Raw genomic sequence first — 12,588 nt, forward strand, 5'->3', positions numbered from 1 at the left:
GTCAAAAAGCAACCAATTATGTGTCTAATGTGTAGCGAGTGCTAAAAATGGCATCTGATATATTCAATAGATGATTGGTTGAACAAATTTTGTAATGATTTAATTTGACAAGACATTTTAATCTGGACGAGCCTTAATTCTTCTTATTCGTAGTCATTATCTGCCTGCATCTGCAAAGTGTCTTATGCCCGCCAGCCATATTTTACTTTGGTCTTTACGTCTTTGGTGTTTACTCATCTTGCTTTCAAGGGCTGAATGCATCGAGGACGAAGCAGGTAAAAGAAACAGTTGAACAATGGATAAATTCGCGCCTTTAAAAGCGTTTGAACAGAAGTCGATAGGCAGGATTCACCAGTCGCGGAATAAACATTAATTAGCGTCCATCGAACAGAGTACATTAACGTTTAAAAGTGATTAAGAATTAAAATGCGATACATGATTCGGGTTTGTGTTTATTTTGTCGGTAGGATTAAAAAAGTTTTTCTTACGCAATGGAACATCGCGTGAGCAATCTCTCTACATCGTAACACTTGTCGATCTGCTCTTTTCTCGCCATACAACGTCTCAGTTACACTTACTGCACCGCCATCTCGCTCGTTCTTAAGCGCAAGTTTGTGTGGGTTTAGATGAGTGTGAAAGAGATGTAAATAGTGCATGTAGAGTATGGATTCTTTCTGTAAACGACGCCGTCCAAATTTTCTCTTTCTTTCTATAATAAATTCTTGCCTTTTTTCAGGTACTAGAACCAAGGGGACTAGAACCAAGACACAAAGAGCTACGTGCCTTCAACAGCTATATTATTACATTCTTTGGTACGACTTGGCATGGTGAGGATTACGACTGAATTTAAGGTTAAGATTCTACGCGCAGTCTTGGTTGCAGAGAAAAGACGTCGTTAAAAAATAGGCAAACTTTAATATATGGTGAGTGAGTTGCATTATAAGATTTAACTTTAAAAAATTTTTGAACTGTAAAAAATTGAATACTTAACTTTTTTAGTACTAATTTTAACTATTTCTACACGTTTTTATATACACATGTAGAGTTATAATCCTTAATTTCTAGATTTTACACAATAATCAACATAATAATGATTATATATATTGATATATATTGATGATTATATATTGAGAATTCTATAAGTGTTTACGTTTTAGAAAAAAAGATGTGAAACTTTTGTATACTTTTGTAGCCTTTGTCTGAAGAAGCTGGAAGAGTAAATTATTTTTGATAAAAAACTTAGCCTTTTTTCAGTTCTTTTTTTGTATCAAATGTATTATTAAAAAAAAGTTTGTTTAAAGTTTGTTAATTTAAAAGTTGAGTAAATTATCAAAAGCAAATAATTATATATGTGAAATATGAAGCATTAATACAATTTATTATTTTTCTTATATATGTACTTTGTCTTAAGAAGTGTAGAAACTCAAACAATTACTATTTTATACAATATAGACAAAAAATAATATCTTTGATTTTTATTATTTTTGAATAACTATGAGTATTTGTTGTGTTTGCTTAAATAATTGGTAAATTGGATTTTTTAACAATTATGATATATAAGTATTTGATCATTATGTATTTCATGTATTTATCTTAAAAATATCTAACTTATAAATTAAAGTATATAACAATTAATACATAAATATAATAAATATATACAATAGTTTTTTTATTGTAGGTTTCTCGACATATTAGCATGTGAAGAGTTTTTCACACTGTCATATATCACGTCTCAATAACATTAGGTCAAGGCTTAGATAAACAAATCATCAAATATGGCTACAGACAAGGATAAACGTGGAGAGATATACAAACTCCTTCTATCATTGTTGCTCGCCCGGCAAGGTTCTACACCGATTGCTCTTCTCGATCAAGATTATTATGAAATGGAAGGACAGCGTATACCGTGGCGAAAATTTGGTCATACCGATTTAGTTGATTTTTTGAGAAGTGCTCCGCAACATTTTTTGATCGAGTCGTACAATGGTGGTCATTACGTACGTGGAATCGCGTCGGATAAATCTAAGCACGTGAGTTCGCTAGTGGCTCGTCAGAAATCGAAGACTCTGCCGTTTCGCACGCAACGAACTCGAAGACCTATCATGACGCGTTATATACCGCCACATCGTCCACGTGGCAAGGTCCCCCCGACTTATCTACATCAACTCGTGCAGCATATCAAGAATAATCCGGACGGAGTAAGCATGCATCATATCAAAGAAGAGGTACAGAAGGACCTGCCATCCATGACAATAACCGCCCAAGACCTGCGTGTGCAATTATACGAGCTGTCGCATCAATTACGCATAGATGGCGAAATAATCTATCCGGTGCAAGCCAACGATACTTCACAAGATGTTAGAAGCTATAATCAACCACCGCTGATGCCGGAGTTGCAAAACGCATCATCTTTGGTCAAGATGTGCGCCGGTGGAGATGAAGAGTCGGACTGTGCGGAAGATTTTGCCGATGAGGAAAATTTTATACCAGCCGGTTGTATAAGCAATAATTACTCGAAGCCGTCGAGGGTGCACGAGCGGCTCGCGGCGAACTTTGCGCTGGATGCGCAATCCAGTGAACAAAACGCGAAGTTCTATTATGATAATAATGACGATATTAATGCGTGCTTCCCCGTGAAAAATGACAGTATTAACATGGAAACGATGACTGACAGTGAAAGCGTAGGAATATCTGCGCTAATAAGCCAAAGAACAAGATCGCGATTGAAACAGCTCGTAGAAAAACATCCACAGGGCATTTGGTGCGCCGATTTGCCAGACATGTTTCTAAAGGAGTACAATGTGAGTTTGAATTACATTGATCTGGGATTCACCAGCGTGCGCGAATACGCTTCTTACCTGCCGGATATTTTTCACATGACGCAGGAGAATACGAAAGACGACTTTTTATTGTATAACGCTGATAAAAAACCAATGATACCTGAAGAAACATTCCAACCGAACTTTGCTGAAGGAGAAGCGAGCTCGCGTGAGCAACACGACGATTATTATGGAGTGCGTGCACAACTTGATGATAATGATGATTTACCAATCCCAGCGGATGTTGTAAGTAATATAAGTAATGCTATTTTTTTTTTAATCAACGTGTTAATACTTAGACTGCCCAGCTAATTTCGAGCGTGAGGCCTCCTGAGACCAAAATCGCAACGTGCGCAACCGTATGAGTAAAATTATTCTTAGTTAAATTATTAAAACCATGTACGCGTGATTTTTCGCAGGAATCTCGTGGCAGTCTAAGTGTTAATAATATATCTTAATTCGAATAAACTCTGGTATTTACCGGTAAAGTATATTTCCTCCTGAATCACCCTCCTGAAACAACCTGCACATTGTTGATTATAGTAATTGATGTTAAAACTGTCTTTAGTACCAATGGATGTTAAGATTTGTGAAAAAATATTAGTTAAGCATTAATTCTTTTGGTTCTCAATTTTTACTGCAAATAAAAAGAAATATTTATATATCATGTTCAGGTGGTGTAATCTTTATAATAATATATAAAAATTATGTTCATCGTGAGACTTAATTTTTTATTTTTTTACGATGTCTACTTTTTTAAATATAAGCTCTATATTTTGTTTACTTTGTCGTATAATATATTTCCTTAAATGTTATTTCTTTTTTCTGACGTCCGTTCTGTCAGGATCGAAAGAGTAGAAAATATTTGCAATGTAATAATCGCTGCTTTATATAATTTTGCAGTCTCCTGACATAACAAAGAGATTTGCGCCTGATAATGTCATGAATTACAATGACAGCGTGGATTGCATACTTGTGACTAATCTATTAGCTAAAAAGAAATTGTTGAAGGCGTATGTCATTGAAGTGTTTAATCCATCCTTCTTCTGGATACAACTTTGGGAAAATAAAAAAGTTTTTGAAAATTTTATGAGAGAATTAAAGTAAGTATATGGGCAGCTCACAGGATTCTCGTCGCGAATTAATATCGACGATGATATTCAAATCGAAACCTGAAATTGTTTTTTTTTTCTTTCTAGTGACTTCTACAAGTATAACAGCGATGTGTACTCTATTCCAAAGGTTGCGCTGAAAAGGGGCCTAAACTGTGCCTGCGTATACGCGAATATGTGGCACAGATGTATCATCAAGTCTGTAAAGCCAGATTACAGAGTGACAGTGAGTAAAAATGTAGTATAAAATGCAACGAAACAAAATAAAGATTGTAATGACGAGCTAACTCACGTGGAAATTTCCAAAAATGATTTCATTGCGATATATAATAATTCGGTTATTTTCCAACAGGTGCTGTTTTATGATTTTGGCACACTGAAGACATATGCGCCCGAAGACGTGTATTATTTACACAAAAGGTTCTCTCTTCTACCCGCACAAGCGATACCCTGCGGCTTATATAACATTAGACCAATTGTTGGCGATCGTTGGAGGAAGAGTGTGAACAATCAATTTATTGACAGAATCGATGGACATAATGGTCTTTTAGGTGTTAGCATTAAATCCATTGACGCATTGGTAAGCTTATGTTTTTCACTCCTAGAAATCTTTTGGGACATCAAAATGTTTTACTTTTGAATTCTATGAATTATTTCGTAATTGTCGACATTTTCGAGTATTCTTTTATTTTGATATCAGAAAGCAATGTTGTAAATATTTTATCTATAATATTAAATTACTTGTTAATAATATATTATTAATTAAATCGAAATATTTATTTAAATATCTATTTTGACAGAACAATTCCATGCTGGTCGTTCTGACCGACATAAACGAAGACGGAGAGACAGACATAAACGAGTGGTTAGTGAAAGAGAATCTAGCGAAACATGGTAAAATGGTGCGTATGTACCATAATTTTTCGTTTATCCATTATTTGAGATGCAATATTACTGTAAAATCGTCTGGATCTCATATGAGTAATGTAGTTAATTCGAATCGAGCGCGATACGATAAGAATCAGTCGATATCACCTGAGAAAGCACATAAATTATCCGATATAAAGAGTGAGGATTCCGAAAAGAAAAATGTTGAAGATCTGTGTAACATTCCGTCTAGAAAGAGATTACTGCTGCAAAAGTTGCAGACTCTTAGCTCACAGGAAATTGTTAAGTCGCAATCGAGTTTGGAGGAGGAACAGCCGAAAACACTTAAGCCAACAATAGTGCAGAAATTGAAATCGCTCTATGCTGCGTCCAACTCACAAGCAAGCACTTCCAGCTCGTCGAAAATGGACGAATCTTTCAAAGATAATTCGCAACAAATCAGCTCGGACGTGAAGGTGGATGTAAAATCGCAGGATACCAAAGGGAGTTATTGCGGGTTTAATGTGGAGTTTGGTTTGCGAGATTCCGACAATGAAGAAACCACTAAGAAAGATTTCGGAACGTTTCATAGCTTATACGGTGGGCAGGGTTCAAATGAACCTTTCGATTGGTTGGAACACAATAAACCCTCTTGCAAACCAACCGCTACAATATGTAATAATAATTTGGACACTCTAATCCAAGAATGTAAGAACGATGTGGAGGTTAAATCGGAATCGCATAATGAGAGAGCAGACCCGCGCGCCGACCGGTGTTTTTTAAATTTTACTCGCAAAGGGGAGGAATATTATTCGCCGGAGATGAATATCGAGTACACCGATAAAAACAGAAGCAAAGAGTTCGTAGCAAGACTGAGAAACAAAATGCAGGTATACAATGATAAATGCGTGCAAGTGACTATACCGCAGCACATACTTGAGATATTCCGTCATGACGATCACTCTCAGGATACACCCGAGTGCAACGCGAGTACTGTTAAGATCAATGGTTTAGCTTTGGGAAGCGAAGAAACTCAAGTCGCTGCAAATGAAAACGATAAATGCGATGTATGCGAAACAAGAGCCGATCAGAAAACGAGGAACAACGAGAGTCCCGATTTGAAGTTAGCTTCCTGTAATGTGATTGACAATGAAAATAACAATAACAATAAAACTTCTGAGTACAATGCGACCGATTCTTCTGGTTCCAATACAAGCAAAGAAATGGTTAATCCTAGATTCAAGAGTCAATTGCTGAACCGCATGAGAGACTTGAAGATGAATTCGTCGAAATCGAGTAGCTCAAAAGAGTCTTCCAGCAGTAGCGAGCAAATATTGTCATCCTCCTACAGTCAAAACAGCAGCACCGACGACATAATCTCGTCGGACAACGATCAATCCAAGGTATTCGGCAAGAAAAGCGCGGAGCAGCGCATCAACAAGCTGCGCCGTTTCATGCAATCAGCGTCGGCGTCTTCGAATAACTCCAAATTAAGTAGCGATTCCGATACGAGTAATCTTTCGTCTTTGAAAAACGAAATTGCAGCTCCTTCCATCACGCTTGACGATTCAACACGGCGTCAGCTGAATTTTTCCTTGGAAAATAAATCTGCTCTTCCTTCCAACGACAGTATAACGCAGCAACTGTTGAATCGGTCCTTTGATTCCACCACTTCTTCCGACGTCGAATCGAAGCATCAATTGAATCAGTCCTTAGAAACTGATTCCAATATTTCTTCTGACGAGTCGAAGAACTATCAATTAAATGCGACACTACGTTCTTCGAAATTCTTAGAGATGCTCAAGAAAGTGCAGAAAGTATCAACGAGCAATTCTGAATTGGACTCCGACGACTTAAGTAATAAGGAAAACGTTGAAAGTAACAAAAATTGCAACACGGAAAACGATAAATCGACCGACGAGTCGGGTCTTGTGATAACCGAATTGCCGAAAGAAAACGCGAACGTGTCTGTGACATCCAAATTATCGGACAATGTGATTCAGGAGAGCATTCCTACCTTCAATGATTGCGATGTAGAATCCGATGACAGTGATCTAGACGCTTTCGGAGAACCTCAACATTTTTCTTTTTTTGAGAAATTGATAGAATAAAATTAAGAGATTTTAAATATTTCATAATATATATAAATATTTTATAATATTATAAAATATCTATAATACGACAAGTAACCTAAGGTTCAAATTTTTCATAAGTTTATCCTTAAACTAATGCAGTAACTCTACTTACATTACATAATATATTAAAAAATATATTAAAAAAACATATAATTATTTATTTATATTGACCCCTTTTAATTGTAAAACTGAAGCGAATTAACCAACTACTACATAGCCATACAAGAAATAATAAAAGAAGAAATTTTCAGATTATATAATATTTATATTATAAAATATTTATAAATATTATAAAATATTTATACATATTATGAAATATTACTATCATTAAGATATAAACAAAATTATAAAATATTCATATATGATTAATTGTGCAATAAAATTTTCTCTTTAAATTTAAAATTAAGAGATTTTAAATAATTAAGGACAAAATTTTATTGCACAATTAATCATATATGAACATTTTATAATTTTGTTTATATCTTAATGATAGTAATATTTCATAATATATATAAATATTTTATAATATTTATAAATATTTTATATTATAAATATATAATCTGAAAATTTCTTCTTTTATTATTTCTTGTATGGCTATGTAGTAGTTGGTTAATTCGCTTCAGTTTTACAATTAAAAAGGGGTCAATATGAATAAATAATTATGATATGTTTTTTTAATATATTTTTTAATATATTATGTAATGTAAGTAGAGTTACTGCATTAGTTTAAGGATAAACTTGGGAAAAATTTGAACCTTATGTTACTTGCAAAAAAGTTTGACTCTTATGTATGGTGTATACGGTACGATATGTAATAAAATGTTTAAAAGTAGCAAAAATTGTGTAAAGTTATTATACCAGATTGGCGCGAAAACGAAGATCACATAAAGTGATAATTTTTCCCGATTTTACATTTGCCTCATTCCAAATTTTTTTGGACCTTGATTTTATCTAACTTTTTGTTTTATTTGTAATTTTTTCAAATTTTATTCAAATGTTGCGCATACTCTTTTATCTTTGGTTTCCTTTTCGTCAAAGCTTAAGGGTTTTTGATCAAAATTTTAAACAACATGAAGATGTATCACTTTATCTGATCTTTTCTCTTTTGCTTTCATTATTTAGGGCGACGCCGTCGACATGGCAAGTTTAATGAAATATGTAAACAACAATTTCAATCAATTGCCGTCGTATTGCTTCGCTGAGGAGAACCCCGACCGCTGCCAGGCAACGTCTACCGAGGAGATGCACGCGGTACCTTTAATCTCGCCCAAAGAGACTCTTCGCGACAATAACACGCAAACGCCGCTAGTGAGGTGTTCGGTAAGGCCGCCACCGGGTTTCGCACCTCTCGGTGAGCAATCCGATCTGGTTGAAAAGTCAACAAACTTCTGCAATGGTCCCTCGGAAAACACGCTGGCTTTCGGCAATACGGAAGCGACGACGAATCCTTTCTTGTACGATCAGCAACCCGACATAATTTCCAACGAGGTCGCAAAGTCATTGTTCGCACAGATATGGGAGGAAAATTTACATCTACAATTGAAGTTAACTAAAATGTTCGGTGAAATGCTTGAATACACTCCTCTCAGCAGGATCGTATTCGACAATCACATGAAGGTTCAGCGTCAGTTGAATAAAATTATGAAGAGTTTCGAGAAAGCGATGACATTGAATAATGAACAGTTTCTCAAGTCGCCGTTCAATCCCACGAAGGAAACAACACCGAACGACGTCGGTTCAGCGCAGAGGGCACCGATTAGCTCGACTAGTGAGGTCTTTAAGAATCAGAGTGTCGCAAGCTACGCGAATACTTTATCAAATTTGTTTAACGTCGATGCTCAAACGCGCTGGAGTCAGTCTGATCAAATCAGTCTACATGTTCAAGTGCCACCGACCACAGCAGTCTCGACCACAACATCTTCGACGTTTAACAACTACCAATTATCGGCCGATTCTTTATTTTCGAGTCAGGAGAGCGATAATGTTTCCCCCACACAGTTGACAAACTCCAGTCTCTCCAATAGCGATCGTGCTTCCTTAGACTTTCTTGGTTATAAGAACACCGAGTACGCCGGTGTGATCAAAGAGACGAATCCCTTCAAACTTTATATGACTGGTAATACGGAGATGCCGACAACACCGGAGAGTCAACAAACAGCGACTAGCTACGATTCAGACTCCGGCTATCTCTCTGTTCAGAATTTGCAGAATCACATTTCAAATATTGCAACTTCGAACGTTGGTGCAAACTTTCGCGCGATGAACAATGATTTTGCATCGGCGGGACACGTTAATGTCAACGGCAAGGAGAATTACTCATCGAGAATCGTTTACGAAGCTGGCCCAGTTATGTATAACACGCAGAAGCAGCAAGCGAACACAGATGCGTGGCAAAGTACCTGCAACAATAATCTTAACGTTCCTCAGAATGTGTCTGCGAATTTAGGGCGAGATGGCACGGAGCTGCTTCCGTCCTCCGTAAATAGTGTCGCTGCTTTGCACTTGAAGCAAAATGATATTTTACGCAACGACGAGAGTTATGCCACTCGACCACCGATCGATTGTATGCCGCAAGACTCATCGTCGATAATAAACGAAGAACTGAACTATTATCAGCAAGGTCAGGCGAATATACCGCGGCCCGTCTCGGCGCGTGCGTGGAGACAAGTCGAGATTCCGGAACACTGGATCAGCTCCAAGTTCCAGAATAAAGTCCGTTTACAGGATTGCAAGGAGAACTGTACGGCTGGCACGCAATTGACGCCGGTCAATTCCTCTCTAATGCCTTTCCAAGACTGGAATTATAACATCAGACAATCAGCATTTCCAAACATGAAAGGAACGATCGATCCTCACGCTTTTAACAACAATAACAAAGAGAAATTGATGGATGCAAACGTGTATCCTTGGAATATTCTTTACAATCCAATTTCTAACATTGGCAGTATTTTTTTATTTCAGAAAATCGGTATGTATGATTCAGTTGATTGATTCTGTACATAAAAGTGTTAATTTTTTTTCTGTATTAAAATTAATTATATATTAGAATTTAATAATTATATGTAATTAATAATATTTATTGATATTTCAAAAATGAATTTTCACAGAGTCAATTGAAAGCATATCATTTATATTTCACGTCGACCGAGAAGGTTGGATGTTGGTAAACGAATTTATGGAAACTTTCACGAAATTCAAATCGTGCACTAAGTTTATCGCAGCGTTAGAAGCGATAAATATAAAAATTGCATTCAAAGAAATTGAGAGAACCAAGTATCCAGTCCAATTCTCACAGCTTGATAGGTAAATTTGGAATATTTCAAATATATGTATATTCTATATAAATTATTAATTATTGAAGCAATTAATAATATATATTATTCTTAACAGTACCTGATATTATATATAAGATAGTACTAATTATAATTTTATGTTTCTCTCTTCTTTAAAATAATATTTTTAATGTAAATTTATATTATTTCAGTTTTCCTTTAAATGGAGTTTCAAGGGATTCCGAAAAGCGCATTAGCGTGATTACTTTGATTTCGTTGCACAATGTATTGTCAGTACTACTTAAGTTAAAGATAATCTCGCGCGAAGAAGTTGATGTTGTACTTAATAGAAATGAATTTCACGATGATTCCATTCTTCGCAAAATATGGGTGAGTATTTTTAACATCTAGATCTTCTAATGAATTTTGATTACTGCTTCGTTAAAATAAAAAAGGATGTATATATATTTTATTAAAGGAATTAATCATAGAATTTTTCTTTATCATCATGAAAGAGATGACAAGTGCTCTATATAAAAACTTGGAACATTTTTAATTTCAATTTTTAAAATTTATTTTTTTATTTGTTTTTATTTGTTTTAGACGCTACTGTTCACTTATCGTGAGTTCAAACGACGCATTGAACAATATGTAAATTGCAGAATACATATATGAAGTATGAAATTAATATCTAATGGTTTGACGAGTCTTGATGAGTCTTGACGAGTATATACAATAATGTGCAAGTTTTATTTTTGCTTTTTATTTTATATTTTGAGATTTTGTGTGTAAGGGAAGAAGCAATGACATTTCTGTTACTTTTCGGAAATTCCAGTAAAAATGTATTCAGTTCGCGTAATCTATTTTTTTCTCTTATTTTTCATTTTTCTAAGCATTAAAAATTAATTTTGCATTTGCAATTAAACAGCAATGACATTGTGTGCAACGAATGGATAAAAAATTAAATAAATTGAATATACATGTGTTAAAAAAGATTTGTGATTTATCTGTACTTATCTACCTTACATTATATCATGATAATGAGTTTATCATGATAATGAAATATTCTAAATATACAAAATCTTTATTACAAGCATTTTCTTTTTGAAATAAATATTAAAATATTTGATTTTTTAGTCTATATATTTATAAATGCGTTAAAATTTTTTCATAATAATTGTAATAAATAAATAAATATTTGTTATAAATTTATAAGGAAGTTTTATTTAAGTAGAGATCTCTATAAATGTAAATATTATTGATAGAAATTATTATAGAACATATACAACAGACTATTTTAAAATTTACTCTACTTTTAAATTCAATTCGTATTATTTTGTTTTACTTATATCAAAAATTTAGCCTAAATATTGAATTTGAATTGAAGTATTTTAATTTGCAATCTTAATTTTAAAATACAAATTTTTCTCATTTTGAAATATTCATTCAAAAGGAGGAAGTTTATTCTCGATATCTCGACGTCTATACATTCGATATATTTCTAATATGGCATCCAGCAGACGATCCCGATCAAGGCACAGTGAGTTCGCGGATCGACAACGTTCTGCGATTTTTCTGTAGGGTTTTTGTAATTGATTGGATTTTCTGACGTGAAAAAATGGCTGAGGGCGGAGAAAAGCTAACGGGTTTGGCGAAACACTTCAATAGCCAGACTATGCATGGCAGAGCAAACGTGAGTGGTTTAACCTCGAAATTGTTGCAAGTGCTGACATTTGAACGAAGCTTTGGAGCTTCTCTATTTATCTTTGAATAGACTTTTGAGTGTTTAATTAATTTTTCAGGTAACGAAGGCGACGTACGTTGGTCTAGGACTACTTGCCCTATTTCTCTACTTGAAGCCGAGCAAAAAGACGTAGTTTCTAGACAGATATTGCAGTCAAGTTATGTAATAATGATACGTTGTATCATACGATAATATTCTTCAGATTCTTCAAATAAATAGCTAAATATTTTTTTTGTAAATTATTTTGTTTGTTGCTTAATACTAGTTCTCTTTGTGAGTGCTGGATGTCATCACACATGTCACTAACTGAGAACGTATAATATAATTGTTGCACTTAGCGATTACAGCTGTTTTCTATACATTGCTTCATTTTTCTGCAGAAATGTAAAATAGAATTGGAAAAGAAGTTATTTTTTTAAAGAAATTGTCGATAAAGCTGTAATATTAATGATTGAAATTGTTGACAAAGCTGTATCAATGATTAAGTAACATGTATTCTGTTTTTATCGATGTATTCCATCATATATTTGTCAATTGACATATTAAAAACTACAATTTAATCTGATTTAACGTATTATTATATCTTTTATTTAATATTTAAAAAAATTACAAATATAAAGAATACTTTAGTATTCTAAA

The 12,588-nt window shown here is 34.3% G+C and overlaps 2 protein-coding genes across 3 annotated transcripts; both read left to right on the forward strand.

Annotated features, from left to right (window-relative positions):
• Positions 1 to 121: 121 nt before the first annotated feature.
• Positions 122 to 11,848, forward strand: LOC105675758 (uncharacterized). 2 transcript variants are annotated; one of them, XM_067359968.1, is made up of 11 exons: positions 122 to 275; positions 737 to 923; positions 1,679 to 3,065; positions 3,723 to 3,922; positions 4,019 to 4,157; positions 4,284 to 4,511; positions 4,732 to 4,833; positions 8,056 to 9,901; positions 10,041 to 10,236; positions 10,418 to 10,595; positions 11,659 to 11,848. In XM_067359968.1, the coding sequence occupies exons 3-11, from the start codon at positions 1,776 to 1,778 to the stop codon at positions 11,812 to 11,814; spliced, it is 4,335 nt and encodes a 1,444-aa protein (XP_067216069.1). In that variant the 5' UTR covers positions 122 to 275; positions 737 to 923; positions 1,679 to 1,775; the 3' UTR covers positions 11,815 to 11,848. The 2 variants fall into 2 exon arrangements, with proteins under 2 accessions (XP_067216069.1, XP_012228560.1); XM_012373137.2 differs by lacking the exon at positions 11,659 to 11,848 and adding an exon at positions 10,809 to 11,200.
• Positions 11,683 to 12,514, forward strand: Neb-cGP. The gene is made up of 2 exons (XM_012373211.2): positions 11,683 to 11,898; positions 12,008 to 12,514. The coding sequence occupies exons 1-2, from the start codon at positions 11,824 to 11,826 to the stop codon at positions 12,080 to 12,082; spliced, it is 150 nt and encodes a 49-aa protein (XP_012228634.1). The 5' UTR covers positions 11,683 to 11,823; the 3' UTR covers positions 12,083 to 12,514.
• The last annotated feature ends 74 nt before the right edge of the window (positions 12,515 to 12,588 follow it).

The sequence above is a fragment of the Linepithema humile genome, chromosome 7 (assembly GCF_040581485.1).
Source record: "Linepithema humile isolate Giens D197 chromosome 7, Lhum_UNIL_v1.0, whole genome shotgun sequence".
NCBI classification, from domain to species: Eukaryota; Metazoa; Arthropoda; class Insecta; order Hymenoptera; family Formicidae; genus Linepithema; species Linepithema humile.